Source organism: Bactrocera tryoni, chromosome 5 (genome assembly GCF_016617805.1).
Source record: "Bactrocera tryoni isolate S06 chromosome 5, CSIRO_BtryS06_freeze2, whole genome shotgun sequence".
NCBI lineage: Eukaryota > Metazoa > Arthropoda > Insecta > Diptera > Tephritidae > Bactrocera > Bactrocera tryoni.
The window spans coordinates 2,932,362-2,955,024 of NC_052503.1; the positions used below are offsets into that span (position 1 = coordinate 2,932,362).

At 36.6% G+C, this 22,663-nt stretch overlaps 1 protein-coding gene across 3 annotated transcripts in view; it reads left to right on the forward strand.

Annotated features, from left to right (window-relative positions):
* The window catches only part of LOC120777208 (collagen alpha-2(IX) chain), a 379,148-nt gene that overhangs the window by 311,302 nt on the left and 45,183 nt on the right, over positions 1-22,663 (forward strand). For all 3 annotated transcript variants that reach the window (XM_040108383.1, XM_040108384.1, XM_040108385.1), the window contains 2 exons: positions 6,051-6,196; positions 6,869-6,961. In XM_040108383.1, coding sequence (XP_039964317.1) covers positions 6,051-6,196; positions 6,869-6,961 — 239 coding nt within the window. The remainder of the gene's footprint in view (positions 1-6,050; positions 6,197-6,868; positions 6,962-22,663) is intronic.

The window sequence follows — 22,663 nt, forward strand, 5'->3', positions numbered from 1 at the left end:
ATTGCAATCGTACTCAAGTAACTTAAGGAGCCATCGGGCCACCCTAGGTATCATCGGCTTCGATAGTTTTGCAGTTGTTATTGCTTGGCAATCAGTAACAACATTGAAGCGCTTTCCTAACAGGAACATTCGAAAACGCTGGCACGCTTCCACAACAGCAAGCACCTCTAGTTCGTAGGCATGGTATTTCGCTTCTTGGGCTGTACACGCCCTGCTGTAGTAAGCGATCGGCTGCAGACTTGCATTGGCTTCTGTCTGAAGAAGAATTGCGGCGACGCCAACACTGGAAGCATCGGTGTGCAGCTCATGCTCTTTCGAGACGTCGTATATGGTGAGGACTGGCGCTGTTGTCACTGACCGGACCAGATGCTGAAACGCTTCTTCACATGCTGTGGTCCATACGAATTCTGCACTCTTCTTCGTAAGCTGGGTGAGCGGTTTGGCGGTCAAGGCATACCCAGGCACAAATTTGCGGAAAAATCCCGTCAAACCCAAAAAGCGTCGAACATCTAACTGGCTACTCGGTGTCGGATACTCTCTAATGGCTGCCGTTTTCACAGCCCCCGGTTGAATACCATTCGCGTCTACCACATGGCCCAAAAAATTCACGCTATAACGAAGAAATGAACATTTCGAAAGCCTCAACGTCAACCCTTCCTCTTGAATAATTTGCAAAAATTGCTCTAAATACCTCACATTCTCTTCCCTTGTATCCGTCGCTATAACAACCTCATCCACATAACACACCACTCTATCCCCCAACGGTTCTATTAATTGTGACATCATTCGTTGAAACACGCATGGCGCATTCCGAAGCCCAAACGGCATTCGGTTGAACTCGTAATGGCCATTATGAGTCACAAACGCTGTGAAACGTTTAGCACTTTCTTCCAGTTCTACCTGGTAGTATCCTGACATGAGGTCTAACGTCGTGAAATATTTCTTGCCTGACAACGTGGCTAAAACTCCATCTACCGTGGGCATCAACCATGGCTGTTTCTCTGTTACCGCATTTAGCTCCCGGAAATCGATACATAATCTGTCCTCCCCATTTTGCTTACGCACCAACACAATTGGTGAAGCGTACAATGAGGAAGACCTGCGAATTATCCCTAGCTGTAGTAACTCTTCAATAATACCCTCTACTACACGTTGTTTTGGAATGGGGATACCATACGGCTTTTTCGAAATCGGCCTCGGTGACGTTACCTGGATATCCATTTTGAACCGCTTCGATTTCCCTAACTCAATTAGCCTTTCTCCAAAACAATGTGCGTACGTATTTAACAACTCAAGTAGTTCTTGCTCAACCCTAAACTGCAACTCACTCCCTACGTCGATGTCACTTCTTTCAATCGCCATTATCCTACACGTACCTCCCTCAATTACCACCTTTCCCTTTGACAGTATGTCAATACCAATTATGGCATCGTAATCCATTACGTCATCATTTATAACCAATAAATCAACTAAACGCGTGACCTTATCAAATTTTACTTTCACCGACACCTTTTCCCTGCAAATTATCTCACCTCCCGCAAAACCAATCAGCTTTTCAAAACATGTTGATGTACTTTCACCACACTTCCCTACAATTGAACGCTTAACAAGCGACCTGCCGCTACCCGAGTCAATGAGCGCACTGCAGCTGACATACTTTTGACCAATAATAATGACATCCTTACGGAGTTCTGTGCATTTTTTACTAGGAACAATTTTGTTTACTGATGCACCACTGTTTTCTGTCACTTCAATGCACTCGTCACTCACTATCTGATTTACATTCTCAGTTCGGTTCACTTTACTAAATTTATTTCTTGGTTTCTTGCAATTTCGGGCGATATGCTCCCTTTCCCTACAATTATAGCAAACAGGCCCAATACGATTTCTATTTGATTCAACCACAGCAGTTGGCATTTGCTGTGGAACCCGCATTGAAACAAATTCATTTGACCTACTATAGCGACTCTTATTAATGGTCGATATATTCAAAATTGATTGCAACAAATCTGCACATTTTTCAAATCGCATTGCGCTTAATGTCTTGCGCAAGTTATCATCACTCAACCCATTAATCGTATATTGAATTATCGAACAGTCATCGATTCCATCGCGACGACCCATTGCAAGCATTTTGTAATAAAATTCAATAACACTTTCCCCTCTTCCTATTGTTGCGTTCATTAGCCGAATATGAGCGTCGGCGGAATTTCGTACATAAGGGAAATCAGTTAGGAATATACTCACAAACCTATGCCATTCGCGGAACACAGGCTGTGCGTTAGCCCACCGTTTTGTTACACCCTTGAGCTTACTGAGAACGGAGAATATCAGCAACGCGTCCTCCCAACCATACAAGTTTCTCAGCTGCTCGACTCTCTCGATGAATTGTACAGATGAATAGATGTTGTCGCATGGATCGAACTCTGGCAACACTGATGCTACTTCGTTAGGTGAATAAACGCGTCTCTCTCTTGCCACCGATGAACTCGCTGCTTCTTCTGCTCTCAAACATGGAGGGTACAGCAACGGCACTGCTCTGTTCATGTACGCAGACGGCGCCGTTAGATGATGTGCTCTGGCGTAATCAACTGATTGTGTTGTTGCATGCGACTGCGCAGCGAACGTTGAAGTTGTTTGTACGGGCATACCAAACTGTTGGTATGAATACTGTTGTGTTAGTGGAGTACTCGGTTGCCCTGGTGACAAAGAGAATATCGGCGGCGGCGCTGACCGCATGTGTGGCTGCGGCGGCAGCGCGTACGATGTACATGGTGAAACGTGCGCCTCGCATAACGGTACGTTGCTAGCGTGCAAAGATGTGCCGGCGTCTGGAACATTCGGCATCGTTGGACGAAGAGCCTGCAACTGTGCGGCCAGTGACTCCACAACACTACACAGATTACTGACCTGCACTTCCAATTGCGTCCTGACCCTATCGTCGCCCCTCGACGGCTCCTCCTGACCATCATCTCTCCTGGAGACACCTGCTGTATCCACTGGAATCAAGGACTCTATGACTGGTCTAACCGTATCCCCGCTCAGTTCCTGGAGTCTGGTCACTAACTCCGCTTTGTTGCCACACGTCTTAAGATTCAATTGTTCCAGTGCTTGTTTCAACTGCGCCGTGTTAAGTAAATTGTAGTCCATCTTGTATAGGTGCAATTTGTTCATTCCACTTCTGATATTTGACACTTAGCTTCTTCTCAAATGGACCTTTCGGTTTTATTACTTCTTGTCAACTGATTTTACATTAGCATTGAATACAAACATGAACTCAAAATTAACAAATACAGAAAATGAATGAAAATGAATACATAGACGAAAATGAACAAGTGTATGAGTATATGTAAAAGAAATAGAGATGACACGTCATAGTGATGACATTATGGACAAGTAACCAAAATTCTTACATAGAAATTTACTAAAATGATTCACCATAATCCTCCTTGGCACTCATATGCGGAAAATCTCCATACCATTTTGTTCAGAACAGGTTATTGATGTTTGAACTCTTGAATAACAATACAACAATACAAAAAGATTAAGCGCATAAAAGTATGCAAGATATTCTACTGCATTCAATTACATTATAAATGCTCGAATACATTCGATTATCACACACCGTATTTAAAATATTACTAAATGTCATTCATACATCCCCCACAATATTTCAATAAATTGGCTTGGTATTAAGCCTGATCGAGTCGAGTATTTAATTGTAGACAATATTAAAATTTAATTGGTTTTCAAAAACCCCGATTGAACTCTGCGAAACACATTTAATTCAATTATGGCACATTAAAACAAACACCGAAATTTGCATAAAGGCCATTGTGCAAGTGGCTATAATATATGCAGAATCGGCTGTTGTACAAATATAAATATGAATGCACAAGCAACTTATGCTAATATGTGTATAACGGTAAATATGAAAAATATTCGCACACAATAACTACAGCTTTGCGGATTAAAATGCCGTTGTTAAGTGAAAACCCCCAGCAATTATTTGTGCATTGAACTTTCAATAGTATTACCAATGCGAGTACGACGACACAGTTTCAGCAGCATGCGATTGTATGCAACAAACAAACAAACAACAATAAAAAATGCGCACTTTTAACTGCAAGGAGAAGAGTAAAGAGTTAAAGCGGAAGTGAAATGTTTATAGGAAAAGGAAAAAATATTTTCTCCGAGTCTTTTTTCCGCAGCATGCGCAAGGAAATGCACAAAGTTTATTGATGATTGTTCGCTTTGATTAAATTTCGCCTTTCTTATTGCCCAACAACATTAGCAACATCATTATCAGCATCATCAACCATAATAATGTGGTGCTTGTTGCAGCGTCATCAGCGTTGTATACACTCAGTCATCGTGAAGTCATTACATTAATGAGTAAATTACATTTGCCGCATTCGCTTTCGCAGCGGAATTTCTTTGCAGGCTCCCACTCTTACCGCCACCAATCTCTGTCATGCCTTCGGCGTTGGTTTTTATGTCTCTTCTCTCTTGTTTTCTTCCGCATATTGCGTTCTTTCCACTTTTTGCTTAAAATATTGTTATTGTTGTTGCACATCCGCGCCGCTGCACGCTTACAATCACCACAACTATAACAACGAACAGCCACAGCCGATTGGCTGTAAAAGAACTGTTGGTTTATACTTTTGCCTTCCGTTTCTTCATTTGGAATCAAAAGTTATGCACAAATTAAATGCGTTGGCAATAAAGAAAGTTGCATACTCTTAAAATGACAAAAAAAATTTAGAACAGAAAGGAAAAATAATAGAAGGAATATTTAAATGTATGAGTATTTGTTTATTAAATTTGAAATATAAATATTTGTAGGCTAAAATTTCTCCCTCAAATATTCGTATGTAATGTGAAAAAAATCCTGCTATTTTTATTTGAGTTTTTCGTGCTAAAATTAACATGGGTCACTATTTTTAATTATCGCATTTTACATTTTTTGTTTCGAAGTCCCTTTATAAATGTGTGTATATTGGGGTTTCTTTATTTCTCAAGTTGATTTTTTTATTGCAAAGTCCTTCTGAAGACTCAGTTTTTACTTTAAAAGGAAAGAACCAATGTAAACAAGCTTTTTACTTTTAATTTATACCGTGTCTAAATCACTTTAATTTTCACATATATTTTATATGAGATCTTTTCGTCCCTTGCATTGAGGCTAGTATCTCAAAAGCAAATAGATCCCCAACTTAGGTATTTGTTGACAAAATTCCCCAGTCTACAAAAATTTCATCATTAGTTTTTAATACAAATATTGCTTTAAAAGTTATGCGTATTTAAAATTATGCTTCAAATATACTTTATTCATACCGTACACCATGTCGTATGAGCAACACACAATTTATGAGCAAAAACCAATTGTATGAATGCTCAGTTCGTTCGATTAAAATCATTAAGACCTTTTTGTAAAGCGGGAAATTTTATACGAGAATTTCATTTGCCCAAGGCCACATGTTTACTTTTTTAATGCAAAATATCAAACTATTCTCCGAAATATGCAAAAGAAAGGATATGTGGAAATAAATAGTTTTTCATACTGGATTCTTATTTTTTTTGTAATTACAGTTTCAAGGGACATTTGCATAAAAACACTTTTGACTTGAAAAATAACGGGCACCATAACATATATACATACTAATATGTACATATGGTATTTTTTATGTGGATATACAGTGCTTTGTGGCACTTGTTATTTTCCTTCTGATATTTTCTTTTAGATATATATACTATAAGTACTATAAGTTTACAAGTTGAAACTGCACTTATAGCAATCATTATTATAATTTTTATTTACCTTCGTAATTTTGTCTTCCTTAAATCTCTTTATGGTACTCAAAGTATTGCCAAATGATTAATTATATTATACTTGTATTATATTTTCTTCATAAATGTTTGCATTGCTAAACATTTTTAGCATAGTCTATATTTTCTTAATTTATGTGTAATAACTTCATATTTTCATTTTTTTATAAATTTCTTCCAACTTGGCACGCTCAAAACATCTGCTGGTCCGAACAAATATACAGGCCCACCCGGTCCGCCCGGCCCACCAGGTCCACCCAGCCATTCGCGTCATGACGATGAAGAGACACCATACTTTTCAGCATCTTCCTGGAATATGCGCATCGTACCCGGTGCGGTGACGTTTTCGAATATTGATGAAATGACAAAGGTGAGGCTTATAAGAAAATAATTCAAATATGAATATATTTACAACGAATATTAACAAAAAATTGTGTATAATAATTTAAGAACGTATGTAGAAAAAATATATATCTGCAGTTTGACTTTCCAAAAAATATAAAATGTGGAATACCGTCAACTATATTTTTTCGATTTCAAAAAATCACACCACCGAAAGTACTTACTTTTAGTTTTAACTGTTAATCGTTGAACATTTGTATACTTTTCAAAGTAATCATAGAAATATATTATTCAATGCCCCGGAGTAATCATCTGTGGCAAATAAGAACTCATTTCTGTAAAAGCTCCAAGAAGCCATCCCTTTTACTTTTTGATTACGTAAATTCTGAAAGCTTGCCGCAAGCTCACATACAGCTTTATTAGTTCGTAAAAAATCATTCATTAGCGCAAAGTAGTTATTTTTTTCAACAATTTGTAGTAATTTTCGTGTGCCGCGCGTGTGTAATTAAAATATGCCTATGATTACAATTTATTTCCAAGCCTATTTGCGTGTTCATCATTTTGTCTGTGCGACAGATGTGCTTTCCCATGCCGCAAATGCGAAAAAGCCGCACACAATCATAAATACAAATGTTGCACATGGCGCTTTGTTTGCAAAAGAATAAAACATTTTGTCTTTTTCTCCTGTTTTTTGCTTTAGAAATCAGCCATGAATCCGCCAGGCACACTGGCCTACATCACGGAGGAGGAAGCGCTGCTGGTGCGCGTCAACAAGGGTTGGCAATATATTGCGGTAAGTGTGCGTGTCGGCATGACATTGTTGCATTTCATATTTTCCCAATTTTTCGGCGCTTTTTTGCGTGCCACATAAACGGCGGTGGCGCTGTGAAAAGTTGTTGTCGGCGAAACGAAAAAAACAATATGTTGTACCAGAAAGTGCAGACAAAAACGGTAACGTGCAAATTTGTGCAAGTGTGTCAGCAAAGTAATGTGTGGCACAATTATACATTTATGCCACATCGGCGCCTATGATGCGCACTTTTTCTTTGTTTTTTTTTATTTTTTTTGTGAAGCGAGTTTTTTGAGTCATGATTTGTGAGGCACAGTTTTTGCTAATATGTTGCTTTTTTTGTGCTCAATCACAGTTTTGTAGGAAACATCTGCTTCGATTATTATTATTTTATTTTTTTGCACTGTCACTCATTAATGAAGTGGTGCATGCAAATGCAAATTAAAACTACTCAAACATTGTGTGAAAAACTCTTTGTATATAATTTTTTATGTTATTGCTTTTTTTCTGGTGAGATAAGGGCATACTATAGAAGAAATTAACAGCCAGTTGAAGTCATCTCAAATGTGCAACGCTTTGATCATAAAATTATATGTTTCAACACGCAATTTTAAATCGAGTTTAAGGACTCGTATTTAAGCCTGAAATTGTCTATTTAAGGAGTTAAAGAAATCATTATTCACCACTTTCTATCTTTAGTATTCATATTTTTCATTCACTAATTACCACCAAAAGTATACTTTTCAGACAGTTTTAATAAAAGTTAAATTACTCAAAGTCAAAATATGCATCAGAGCGAAGTATGTCTAGCAAACTCTAATTTTTTTTAGATTTAGATTTTAGTGTGTTTTAAGTATTAATTAATTAATCACAATTTAATCAAATTACTGCAATTTAATTAAATTTACATATGTGTAATTCCTACCAGAAATCCCATATTTTATTAACTGAAACTGAACCGGAGATACGCAATAAAAATAAATTATGCAAAGAAAAGAAAACAGTAATACAAAACACCAGCTAACACCCTAGTACACATCACTCACATACCCAAACACACACACTCGAAGCCAACGAAGTGTAGAGGAAATCACGACAATTTAAAGAAAACATATTAAATAAAAATTGCTCCCAGCGGCAACATTACTTTATTGACAATTCAGATGATTTTGACATGACAAGAACGACAAGCACAGGCAGCAATACCGTAATAACAAACCAAATCAAAAGCAACAAACAACGAACAACAAAAAACGCCGGGTAAAATGTGTACAAATAAAGAAGGCATTGAAATGACTGTAAAACTCTGTAAAATGGAAATTCGAAAAAAGGCACAGCACACACACACTTGAACATGTTTTAGGCTCGCTACACCCACTCGATAACCACTTATGAACACACAGCCGCACACACACACACGAAGTCATTCGAGAGTCTTCATGCAGCGCGCCAATCGAGCGAAATTGCTAGTAGCACACGCTTGTTGACTTGTTGTATCGATAAAATGAACAGCCATGCGATGCCACAGCCAGCGGCAGCTATAGCGGCAACAACAGCAATGATAACAACAAGCCAAAGATTGACGCCGGCATAACGGTTGCTGTGATTGCTTAAAGATTTTTATTTGCTTATCGACTGCACACTTGACGAAGTGAGCACCAGCGCCGCGCAGGCAACTCGAAGAGGCGCAGCGCCGAGCTTAAACAGCTTAGAACGCACTGTGCAGCAACAACACAAACACGAAATAAAAAGAAAAGGACCTTTTGCGCTTCACTCCATGTTTGGAGGAAATATAAATTGACAAACATTGTAGTTTGTTGGTGTGCAACATTTTCGGCAACAAACAAATTTGAATGTGCAAAGAAATGAAAAACGAAATGGCAGCAACAAAAAAAGGTAAACGAATAAAGTGCATGACTTAAAGCGGCAACAAATTTCCCATTTTAGTATCTTTACATTCAATTTCCTCTACTCGAGAGTGAAAATAGGAAAAATCTGCAGCAATAGCCTTAATCCCAAATACGTTGCGTCCTTCACAGCTCGCATGCATGAGTGTGAGTGTGAATGTGTGTGGCTGTGTCGAAAAAGTTTATATTTTCAATCATCTCGCCTTTATCCTTGACGCGCAATCTCTGGCAAATCTCAGTAAACGGCCTTTTGACTCGTATTTGCTCGTTTCGGCTTAGCTTGACTATTGCTTATTGCATAGTAAAGTTGACATTTGTTACTTAAGTGTCAGTGTTGTTTGTGAGCGTCCTTGCACCCGGTAAATACCAATTCATACCAGTTTCACACTTTTTACTATTTTTTCTGTGTGTCAGCGCTGCTCCGCACGTTTTCAATAAGTTCACAAACAGTTATAATGCCAGCAACACTTTGTATACACACAAATGTCCATACATATTGTACTCATACACTCAAATCTATTGCATGGCACTTGAATGCAGAGCACTAGAGAGGTAGCTGAGAGTGAGTTTGCTACTAAGGATTCGCAACTTGTGCTACAATAAACTACAACTACAACTAAATAATCAATCAACTGCAATAAAATGGCGAAACCTTGCAGTTGTATAGCTAAGCAATAGAGCTTAGCAAAAGCGAATAGATTTGAGTGCAATCCGGTTATACCCTGTGCGAAAAAATATTTTAAATCCATTATGGTAATTAAATTTAAACTTAAACTTAGACTTAAACTTAAACTTAAGCTTAAACTTAAACTTAAACTTAAACTTAAACTTAAACTTAAACTTAAACTTAAACTTAAACTTAAACTTAAACTTAAACTTAAACTTAAACTTAAACTATTTACAGCAAACAAATCAGACCTTCGAAAGAAACTATACCAAAATGGTGGTTAAATTGCTGTGCGTAATTTTTCAAGTCAATAAGATCAAGAAACAACAGCTTTAATGTAGAAATGGTTAAATATATAAATTCAAATAAAATAAAGTTAGTATAGTATAGTGAGATAAAAGAGATTTATTTTTGAGAACGTGTTCTTTAGATATTCCCTATTCTGGTTTGGCAGTAGGCTCTTTAATAATTGGACCTTGATTTCTTCAAACAGTCTTCTCCAAACTCAAAATCCACAGTATTTATTTGGTCAAGTATCAAAGTGATTCCGCAATTCTGACTACACTTCATTTCATTGTTCGCTAGCAACCTCATCCCTTTCATCCGGCTATCACTACGTGTGGGTAACATGTGCCACAAAATTGGTAGAAGCATCAACAACAGCAAAACAAATAACACATTCATACTTTTCCATTATTATTTGGCTGCTTTATGCTGACTTACTGAACGGCTGAGTGACATACTGGCTCAGTGCCTTGCAGACAGCTTGGCTAACTGACTAACGGCTTGAGCTGCTACAGCCGCCGTCTCTGCTCCCGTCAAGTTATGTGAGTGACAACAACCCGCAAGTATCTGTGCATAAGAATCACAATGCGCTTTCATTTATTCCTATTGCTGTCCTTCTATTTCGATGCTACATGTTTTCCGCCTGCCATTCTTTCTTTCATTCGCTTTCTGCTCCGAGTGCGCTTCACTATACTGTTTCGCTTCGCTTGCGATTCCACATTCGATTTCCGGTTTGTTGATTTATCCAATCGTTGAGTCGTCAGCGTTTCACTTCAGTTGTGGTACAACGGCAACAACAACAGCTGTGCCCCCAAAAGCAAACACATTTGTCTCAGGCTGCGCACCCTTTGCACTTGGCGTTGCCGCCGTACGAGTTTACTACGCATTTATTCAATGTGCTTTTGTATAGGTACACGTGTGTAATAGCTTTCAATAAGCTACTTGCTCCCACATTTCATACACTTTTCAGCCTCCCTACCTACAGTTCTAAGAACATTCATATGTTTTTTCTACTGTTGCTCTGCCAAGAGGCCCCTAAACCGAGACCTGTTTGCTTGATCTCCCTTAAGCTGTGCCAGAAAGTTCAAATTGTCTGCCGTGGTAAGCGTGTACGCTCGCGCGTGTCCTTGTTTTTCTTGTGGCTTGCTCGGTTTTTTCAGCGCTTGTGTCTATGTGCTGATGGCGGTGTATGGGTGTAAGCAATCTTACGCGCATATCAAGGAAGCTACGACGGAAGTTATTTTTAACGCAGCAATTTTCCACTTCATTTACTTCATATTTGTCAGATCTTCGGAGGCAATTGCTTCTCTTTAATTTTATCAAAGGATTTCCATTCTTTCTTGCCAAATACGAACTCGTGTGCTTCGTGTATCAAGGATAAGTGAAAACCATTTCACTGTTCTTTGCATATTTTTTTGTTGGAAATCCACCAAGAATTTGGCACTTTCTTTTCTATCTATATTTCTTACTACATAATTCGTGCTAAGTAATATTAGTTCAATTAATTCTTTGATCTTCTCTTTTTGATACATTAAGCACAGAAGCATGGCATAAATAATTTAATTGATTGTGTGTCTGTGATGTCTTTTGAAGTCGAGTCAGATGAGAAATTTTTAGTCAATTAAAATTCGATGGATTTTACAAATAATTATAACGTATTTAAAATGTATTCTTCTTTTCCAGTATCTATAAGCAAAGTACTTTAGTATTTTAATAGAAATCTTTAGAAATAGCCTAAGCCAGTTTCAGCATACCTACGCTCAATCCGTATTTTAGATTTGTCATATATTTGTTAAAAGCCCCGGTTGGAATGGCCTTCTATTATCCTTTTAGGAATATTCTATTTGCCCCCAATTTTTTCCTCAGAGGGATTTTTAGGGAAAAATGTGCTTGAGTTCTGAGCGAAACGAACCACTGAGTTAATCCAAAGGTTTCTAACTTATATTTTATATTATAAGCATTATGATTATTATTTGGTAGCAATAATAGCAAGCAAATCCATTCACTGTGCACTTATTCGATTATAGAAAAGCTATAAAGTTTTAATGAGTTACGAAAGTCTCTGTAAAACACTCAATTCCTTTCACAAACAAACGTTTCCTCTCTCAAACGCACACAAACGGAGCGTAAATTCCCTAATACCAATTTTATTAATGCAAAAATAGACTTCTGAGACAAGACTGCCAGCACCTTAAGGCGCTGTATTACGTGCCTGACCCTTTTTGCCAGCAACAACAACAGCAAACAGAGATTCATAGGTAGCTACATAATGAAAGTCTCAAAAAGTTATGAGTACCTTTTTATGACAATTTTGCGGTTAATCTTAATGGCTACCTAATGTGCAGGCGCAAAAACTGGCCTAAAAGCAAATAACAGTGCACTCACACACACACACGTATATGGCTGTGTAGACATGTGATATCTAAGAGCCAGCACGTGCTTAACCCATGGACATGCGGTAAACTAGCAAAGCCACAAATGTCATTTTAGCAAAATTTAAAGCAAGAAAATACATTCACATGGCCACACCTAGTACACGAGCCGCCCACTCCTTACCAACACAAAGCACTACAACAACTAAAAGAATATTTAAAGAAAAATAGCAAACAGCCAGTCTATGTGTGTGTGTATTTGTGTGTGATTATGCAAATGTGTAGCAACCAGAATTTCTTGGCTACTCAAATAAATTGGATGACAACTTGTAAAAATGGAAATTGCTCCTAGTTTTGTTGCTTCCCCTGTCCCACAACAATAATGTGCGTAGAATACACAAATATAATATAAATGCTTTTCTGAGACACGGAGCGCACAGGAAATTATTGAAAAACATTTTCGGCCTTAGGTTGTTAGTTAAATGCTTTGCTGCTCCACTCAATTGTAGCTACAACTGTGCCGAGCAAGTACGTGTGTGCGTGTGTGGGTGGGCAAATAAACAAAGAAATAAACAAGCAACTAGAAAAACAAGCAAACTTTCATTTCCGTGGCATTTGCTATGCAAAACACATTCGTTACTTAGGCCACGCCATTTACCTATTCAAGAGCATTGTCGAGACGGACTGCGGAGAGTCTGTGAATAATTTTCTCAAATGTCAAGTGAGTTTCTGAGAAAGCTTCAACATCCACTTAAAAAGAAAGCATAGCAACTATGAAAAGATTTGTATCGAAAGTGGAAAGTTAAAGTGTACTCACTTCAAAATCCCAGAATATACTCTAATATATGTACCTCTTTTATACACTGAACAGGGTATATTAAGTTTGCCAAGATCAGAAAAAAACGTCGAAGGTCCCATAACATACATAAAATATACGTAAGTTATAAGCGTTACGAGCTGAGTCAGTTAAATCATGTCTGTCTGTGTATATACAAACTAGTCCTTCATTTTTTGAGATATCGAACTGACTTTTGGCACATCCGTTCTTCTCCGATCAAAATCAAGTTCTTATGTGTAAAACTTTTTTATTTGATGAGATATCTTCACGAAATTTGGCATACATTTCTGTCAGAGGCATCTCTATTACTTTCGAACATATTTTCCGAATCGGAATACTACTTGTATGGCACATAGCTGTCATACAAAGAGAATGATCGGAATAAAGTGCTTGTTAGGAAAGATTTTAGGTTTGACGAGATATCTTCCTGAAATTTGGCGTGGGTTATTAAGTAAATGGTGCAATATTCGAAAAACGTTTAAAGTTTTAACATCTACCTGCAATTATACCCACTAATCATAAGGAAATGCTTGACACAAAATTTTTCAATGAAAGTCCTGAAAGAAACAGTTTACAGTATGTCCCTCTTCTCTGAGGATGAATTTAATATATTGATTCGCTTATCGTGGCAGTTCGGATATATGTTGTTAAAATCTTTTACACCAAATTTTTAACTAAACACGCCTTCCCGCTACATATGTCACAATCTGAGCTCTCATTTCTCCAAATTTGATTTATCTGACTCTTTTTGTTTTCAACATTAAAAGGAATATATTGCTTTCACTTAATAACCAAAATCCTGGAAGTTTATTCTAACGTAATTTCAAATCTTAGCTGATTAATTTTTTGTTTCTAGAGTTGAGCGGTTTCAGATCTCGAAGGTTAAAAAACTCACTTGATAGTCATGACTCCGCTGATTCCGCACGTATAAGGATACCCACACTTGTCTGGTTGTATTATAAAATATATTAATACTGACTCACCTTATAGGAAGCCGCTGTAAACAACTCAAATATATTTAATATCCAAATATTATATTATTATTATTAACCCTTGCAATTATAATGCACAAACACTCAACCGTCAGTCCATTTTTCGATAATGTCTATTTAGATTCATAAAAAATAAGCAGTGCTTATACTGTAAAGGGCAGTTTACAAACAACTAATGTCCTGCCAAGGGCCATCAAAAACTGTCGCTAAAAATATAATTTTAATAACACCAAATTGGAAAATGCCATCCGGCAAAATTTGCATAACAAAAAGCCGACACAAAAAACCCAACGGAAAAATTCACGCCAACACAAAGTAAAGGCACAACCGAAACCAACAACAAACAAGCAAATATGCACAGAATTTTCACTCAAAAACCAAGTAAAAACAAAAATTGACAACGCAAATTTACACAGTGACAACCGGCAACCAGCAGCGAGTAGCGAGCGCCGCATGGCAGAGGCAGTGACAGTTTAACTGACGCTTCAACTTTTTCTAGGCTAAGTAGCCTAATTAGATGCACCGCACGAGTTAACGGGTTTGACTTGTTATTATTATTTTTTTTTGCCAACAACTCGTTTTGTATGACATCAACTGTACATTTTTTATGGTTTTCTTTAATTTTGCACTTTGCTTTGCTGTTTAATTTTGAATAGTAATTAAAACTTTTGTCATCATTTCAAAGCAACCGAAAACTATAGCACACACATACAAACAATGACACAGAATTTAACGGTTTATTTACAGCTACACCAAACTCCACACACCATACTAGCACTGGCAGTACATAGACTCGTTCCTTATATATTTGGGTGTGTATCCACAATAGATATGTAGACATCAAGCTAGCTGCTTTAGCAACTCAATAAAGCTCTTTTTGGCTATTTACCACGGCACTTCAACTGTTTTGCTGCCGAAAATTATGCTACACGTTTTGTAAATATTTGCACAAAGTTCTGCGAGTCCTTCATGCTTCCAAATGCTGTTTACTTAGTAGCATAGCCACAAAGTTTCCACGCACCACAGCACCACTTCTTGCTGCACAGCGCCGCGATTAGTGCCTGCGCGTGTGTGTGAGCGGCTACTAAGTGGGTGAGTGAGCGTGTGACTGAGCAGGTTGTGTGATGAAACCGCTCACCTTGCCAAAAGCTCAGGTTTCATTGGATGGTTTAAGGTTTCACCAAAATTCTGACGTTGTTTTTATGATTTCCATTGCCAAATTTTGTTTTGTGTACTTATGACTTCAAAACTTAGGCTAAAGTTATTCTGGGAAAGCCCGGTTAGATGCTTTGGCAGCAAGGAGGTAATTGAACACAAAATTTTTTAAGAGATTTGAAGAAAACGAAAGGCTAAATCCAAGTAATTTATAGAAGATTTAAAGAATAAGAAGAAGATATAGGGAGACGGCTCAATGTGGGCAATGTTTTCTAAGCATACGTAATTAATTGTAGTTTATGTTGAAAAGAGTGGAACTGATTCCTGGGCATAAAACACCAAAGCTACACCGTTTATCATAATTAAGCAATTTTTCTTCAAAAAATACATTACTACATCTTTTTCAGCAAAAGAATTCCTACTCTACGCAAATTTTTTTCATTAGAAACTTCTTTCGCTGCTGCAACCTCAACTCCATGCAACCGTGAGACACAAATCGCATTAAAAACAGCAGAAAAAAGGGCTCAACAATGTAGGACGGCAACTTGTTGACTTGAAAAAAGCAAAAAAAAGTAATAAACTGACAAAAAATGAATTTTAAAGTGCTAAAGAGATGATGGACGAGCTTGAAGCTTTGCATACATGCAAGCATATGCGCACACATACACAGCATGCACATATGCACATTACGCAGATGCATGCAGCTGACCCAAATTGAGTTGTTGCCCAGTTGAGTGCATGCAGTTTCACCAGTTTCTCTTTAAACACTCACATACACACACACAAATCAATTTGCTCATATGTGTGCATAAATTTGCATGTCACACGGTCACATGGATCTTACCACCGCAATTAAGTACTTTCGCATACTGTTTGCTTAAAAAAGAAAGCAGCACAAAAAAGTCAAAAGAGCAGTGACCTCAATTTGTTGATGATGATGAGGATGATGCTGATGACTGCATTTACCGTAAAACCCATTCGCATTAAGTTGTTTTTCTCTTGATATTTAGCTCTAAGAGTGTGTTGACCAACGCTTTTATATTATCTATGTACATTAGGGTGCTTCAAAAAAAATTTTGAATTTTTTTTCAACTCTTACCCCCTCAAATGTTAGTGATTGACAAAAGAGAAACCCTCTCTCAAACCAGGCGCTGTAACCTCCAATTCATTTAACATAGGAATTTTGATTTTTTCATTCAAACTAAAATTTCACCAATTAATTTACGTTTCTCAGAAATAATCATTATAGATACATATATTCAGAAAGTTGGCTTTTCAAACTTTAAAAATTCCCGCAACAAAATTATTATTCTCAGAAACTTTTTTATTTTTATTAAAAAAATTCCAAATTTCAAATCACAACGTTTAATCATCTAATTGAGATAATCAAGCTTTGTCGCAGAAATTTTTAAATTCGCAGAAATATAAAAATAATATGCATTTACAGAATTAAATATATTTTTATAATCGTCAATTCATTTTGCAAAATCTTCATATTAATGTATGATCTCCGAAAAAACTTATCTGGCAGTGAGGAAGATTTTTCTGCTTAAATTTATATTTCAAATTCAAAATTCCAAAAAATATGATTCTGAATACTGGTAATGACCCAGGGACTACTCAAAATTTCAAATATAAGTACATACAGTAGCCGACAAAATGTCTTCAATTATTCAGTAATGATATTTACAGTTATCATTTTTTTCGCTTGCTGAATGAAGACTTTTTTATTTGTACCTAGTGTATCTGTATATAAATAATTTGTATAAATACTCTCATCAAGATTTATAAAGAAATGAGAAAAGACCCGATGGTTATAGCAATTCGGGGGAGAATCCTAAAAGGTGGTTGATTCAGCCACTACAAGATCGAAAACTCTTTCATCAGCAAAAAGAACTAGAAAGCGCGATTGAAATTTGCCAAAAACTATTATCAAATGCCACCAAGTTTTCGTAGAAAGAAGCAAATTTAAATTTCAAGATAGGAAAGGCATAGAAAAAGCTTGGAGAAAGAGTCATTAGAGGATCCAAATAAGTGCATCCAAAGCACCTAAAATTTCGGTGGAGAAATTGTTTCAGCTTAGGGTTGCTGTAGATGCAGTAGTCTATCAAGCCCAAGTTTAGAGCCCGCAGTGCAGCAAATGGGCTAGCAATATAATTTTATTCACCAGAAGGACATGGACTCTAACCATATAAGTCGTGTTGTGAAGCAATGTAATGTATTTCTATCAAAATCAAAAGTGCTCCTACCATGGCCTGCCTAAAGCCATTAACATTTATTGCAAAAGGCTGATAAGTTCACTCGGAAGTTCGAAAACCTTTATATAATATGAGCGTTAAGGGAAGTATTTACCCGATTCAACCCATTCTTGACACACAGACACAATATTATCAGGAAGGGATCTTTTCATTTCAGTTACATGTATATCTCTTACATTGACCTGATATTTTATGTCAAAGGTCAACTTAAGTACTGAGGTTAATATACTCGGTACCTAGGGACTTAAACACGTTTTGTTAGATGGTGGTACACCTTAAATACATTGCTATTTTATCATTTTATGCCGTTACATTAATTTCTTCTTGACTTATACACTGAAAAGTGAAAAAAATCATTTATAATGTTTAACTTAAAATTGTGTTATAGGGGAAGTAGGCGCGGTTGCAGATCGATTTCACCTATTTTCGCACTGTGATATAGGAATATGAGAAGAACGCAACGTACCAAATTTGCTTAAACTCGGACGGTCGAGTAATTTCATTGATTTTTCGCACTTTCAGTAGTTTTTAATTGTACCGTTTTATGGGGGGTGGACCGGATTATCTTCCGATATGATCGACTTTTACAGTATCGATAGGGGTGCTAAAGGAATTTGCGGTGAGCGAACTTATTGTACCTTGAACGGTATAGGTGAAATGTTCAATAAAAATATTAGAGGCCGCGACCTCGCCCACTTTTTCCAAATTTTTAGCCCACAGATGCCATGGAACAGGTGTGTCATTCAGAGTCATTCAGATATATAAATTTTTACTCAAGTTACGAACAGACAGACAGTCAAGCGGATTTCAACTCGTTTCATCATTCCGATCATTTATACTTTTATAAAGCTATATCTAACTCGATTAGTTTAACGTAAAACCGTGAAGTAAACAAAACTATTATACTCTGTGACAACATGCTGCTAGAGTATAAAATTATTATTAATCTTTCCAGCACTAACAGCAATCATTTTAGTTCCAAAACAAGCTGAAATATACTCAAAAAATACATGAAACAATATTGAGTTTGAGATGTTATCCACCAGCTAGACTTTACATTAATTAAATTAAAATTTATTAACTTAACATAAACTGCGAGTAGCCAATGGCAATAAAAAATACCAACAAAAGCCATTTATGCTTGTTACTTATATAACTTTTATTAGTTTCTCTGCCTGCCAGGCAATCAAGACGTGATTGTGCCGCCCCACGTTTCAGCGTCTAATACGCAATTGATGATACACCAAATTGAAGTATTATAATTTAAGTTGCCCACTTTAAAAAGTGCATGTTATCCAACTTAAAGAAGTCATAGTGCAGGTGTATGTGTGTGCACTTATATAAGCTTTTGCAGAGCAGCACGATGGCGTATACGCAACATGTCATCCGGCTAATGGCTGGTAGTGATGATGTTGCCGACTTTGTTACCCGAACAAGCAAACGCAGAGCGGCAAACGTGCGATTCCAAGTATATTTATGCTGCATACTTCACGTAATTGGGTCAAATTGTGAAGTTAGACAAGCGCCGAAGAAGAAAGCGTATAAGTACTAAGCCAAGCAGAGTGGCCGAAGCAGCAGCAACAGCAGCAACATTGTAGGCAAAAACAATGTGAAAGCGCCGAGAGAAGTACATGACGAAGATGGGAATGAGTGGAATCAATCAGGCACATGACTGCTTACTGCCTTGCCTTGGTGGCAGCGTAAATGGCATGTACTCAAGTTTTAAATTGAAATCGTTGTAAAGTGAAAAACAATATCGTAACGACGTAATGCGCGCGTAGGTTTATAGCTGCGTGCTACATAAAAGGAAAATGTTAAGGCGAGCTCGTAAAGAAAGCGTGGAAAAGGTGCTTTGAAAGAAACTAATAGAAATTTGTAATTGTAAAAGTGTTCCAAACCATGATTTCAAGTGCCTTTCTATTTGATATAGCAGTCCGACCTGAGCATTTTTTCGGAAATTATAGCGACGCTTTGGAAAGTATTCTCTTCAAAATTTCTCGAAGATACCTTGTAAAATTAAAAAGTATTCGTTACTCGGACTGCAGATTGATCGACCAGCGTGTACGGCAGCTACAGCCTATAGTCATCTGATAGCGGTTTCCACAAATGAGCAGCTTCTTGAGTATAAAAGGGCGTGTTCGAAATTTCAGACCGATATCTCAAAAACTGAATCGTAATGAAAAATGTTTTAACATACCTTTAGGCGCTAGTTTGCTAACAGCACATTTGTGCAAGTCTCAACCCAACTACAACTAAGCCCTATGTGGACATGCGCTTCTGGAACTTCAAAGGACTTGTAGTAATTCAAAAGCGAAAATAACATTTTTAATCCTCAGATATTTATAGTAATTATACTTTTGTGTGATACCAGAATACCATCATTTAAGCAGATATTTTATATTTCAAAATTGCCACAAAAAGTTGTACTATTAAATTTTATTTCTTTTACAAGGACCAATGCCCAAAATATCATCAAAAACTAATTAATAACGGCAAAGCAAATAACGAAGTTCCCATGTAGTATAAAGAAAAACTTGGAGTTGAACGATTCAGCGCTACATTAGTAAATTACACTATTGATGTTGGTAAATATATACGAAAAATAGGGGTTAGAAAGTAATTATGTGCCACAAGTTCAACGCTAGCAACTACTAAAGACCCTTAAAAGGTTGTAAGCATAGGAACGCAAACACACCAAACACTTGGATAATATTGCTCGCTTGAAGACAACCATTAAATTTTAATTAATCATAAAGTTGCTGCATACATTCTTACAACAACCGCCACAGTTTTTAGGACGTGCACGAAGGAAATGGATTCCGAGCGCGGAAGTTCGTCTCAAAACAAAAGATAGTAAAATGTTGCTGGCATGATGTTAAGACCTTTTTCAACTATACGCTATATGTTACTATATATGCACAGGTTTTTTCTGAACACATAACACACTTTATGCCCAGGTATCGGGTCGCACATTTTCTTCATTAACTGAAAATTATTTAAATAAATGCTTGTCATTCAGCGTGCGACAGGAGATGAGCACAGGTGATGCCGAACATCATTTGTTATCTGCGGGACGCCGCACACATATTCTTCTAAAAATAGACAAGCTTTTGTGAGATATTATGTGCATGTGTTGTGTTTACAGTTATTCTCAATCTCACAGTACCACCTGAAGTTTGACAGAGTTTTCTGCATGCTTGATAACGATTAAGCTGTCAAGACGATGAATGTGCGAGAATACTCGTGTGTCTGCATATGTATCTATATATACTATAAGAGGAGAATTAATGGCGTATATCCAAAAAATATTTTTATTTTTTTTAAATTGTAAATATAATATAATAAATATTGTAAACTTACTACGAAAATTTTTCGAAACTCTCGATGGAAATATGTCCTACCTTATATTCTTTAAATATTGTCGCAATTGGACATAATTCTTTGAAATTACTTCAGAACTCTTTTCAATAATAATGTATTAACAATAATAAAAATTTTTTAATAATTTTTTCTTTTCCTCAAACCTGAAGTTATTTGAAAACAGAAAGCGGTTAGTCCTGTAGCATTTAGTTTTGAACAGAAAAACCTTTTAATTGTTTTTGTTTTCACATCCTTTATTGCAAAATCCAAAAAAATTTAAATAAGCATTCCTTAACTAAAGCTGCCTTTTTTTTGAATAAATATGTCTGTACATTCAAGTACTTTATCATTTGCCACGTGACACTCCATCATATCTAAAACTCAGCTACATATGTTGTAAAAATAAATTTCTAACTGAAATACATAAACGCTTTTTGAGCACATACAAATATATAAGCGTGAAGCATGAATATAAATAAACATTTACTTCGCTATCAAAAGTGATTCGCGCAAGCAAAAGGCTCAACTTAAACGGCAAAATTATTGCATACCTCAGTTCACACACACACATGTACGTATTTATGCTGACGCCGCTAAACGTATAACAACAACGATTAATCATTTGAACAATTACAAGCGGGAACCAAAAGCAGTAGAACTCATGAACAAACATAATGCCAGAGCTGTGTCGCTGCCAACACAGTGTCTCATATGTGTGTTGGTCTCAAACTGCGCGTGTTGGTCCTAACCGCTGCTGCTGTCCAGCGATTGTGTTTGTAGTCATACATATGTATATATTCTATAATATATTTATTTTTATTTAGTTAAATACTAACTCAACAATTCACATTTAATTCAAATTGGCTGAATTGCATTTTAACCAACTCACAACCAAAAAGCACACATTCATGCTTAGGTTCCGTTTATTACTTTAGCATGGCAGCGTCACAGTAACCGCACAAAAATAACATCTAAAAGATAATGTATTTGCCTTTATCTGTTGCAGCTAAAATAAGCGCTTTGCTCATAATAAAATTTATATCCTAAGCCACAAACGCAGAAGCTGCATTATTATTATTATTTTTAAGTTACACTGCTCAACAAATGCGAAAGAAAAATTCGCGACTGATGCACTAAGAGGTGTGCGGTGTATTTCAGTGGTCCTCATTACGAATATCAGCTCAAAAGTTGTCAATCAAGTGCAGCTATGTTTGTCATTTTGGTGAATGGCAATTAGGAAGCTGTTACTATCATTTTCGGTTTTAACAGCTCAAAATTAACAAGAAAATGCTTCTAATATCACAATTCAAACGTAATCGTAAAATAACAAAAAAAATTTATTTTTAGCTGTCTTTCCAATATTAATACGATATTACTTTAAATTTATAAAGCTTTCGGAAGAGACATAGACAGAGATAGACAGTGTACTTAAAAGGTCACAACTAGTGTGAAATCAGCATTACAGATTTTGTATAATTCAATTTCAGACCACCAATACTCTTAGCCGTGGAAGCAAATAACAGTCTCCTATTATAGAGCTTTCAGCCAGCTTATCAAAAGTTTTAGAACTCTAAGTTTTGTAAAAATCCATTTAAGGGGCTATACCAGTGTGACCACTTTCAAAAAAAATATTTTTTGTTTGCTGTTTCGATAGTTTGTATTTCCAAATATATTCTGTGAAATCAGTAAGGTCGTATTTTGAATAATTTGTTGAATGGCAGCGTTCTAAAGAGCAACTGTTAAACTTTAAACGCGTTTTCTTGAAACGACATTTTTCAAAATTGCTGGCATCATAACTCAACGAGAAATCGTAACCAATTGACTTCAAATTAAAACTATACAATGACCTACGATCTTTCTGATTGGTTGAA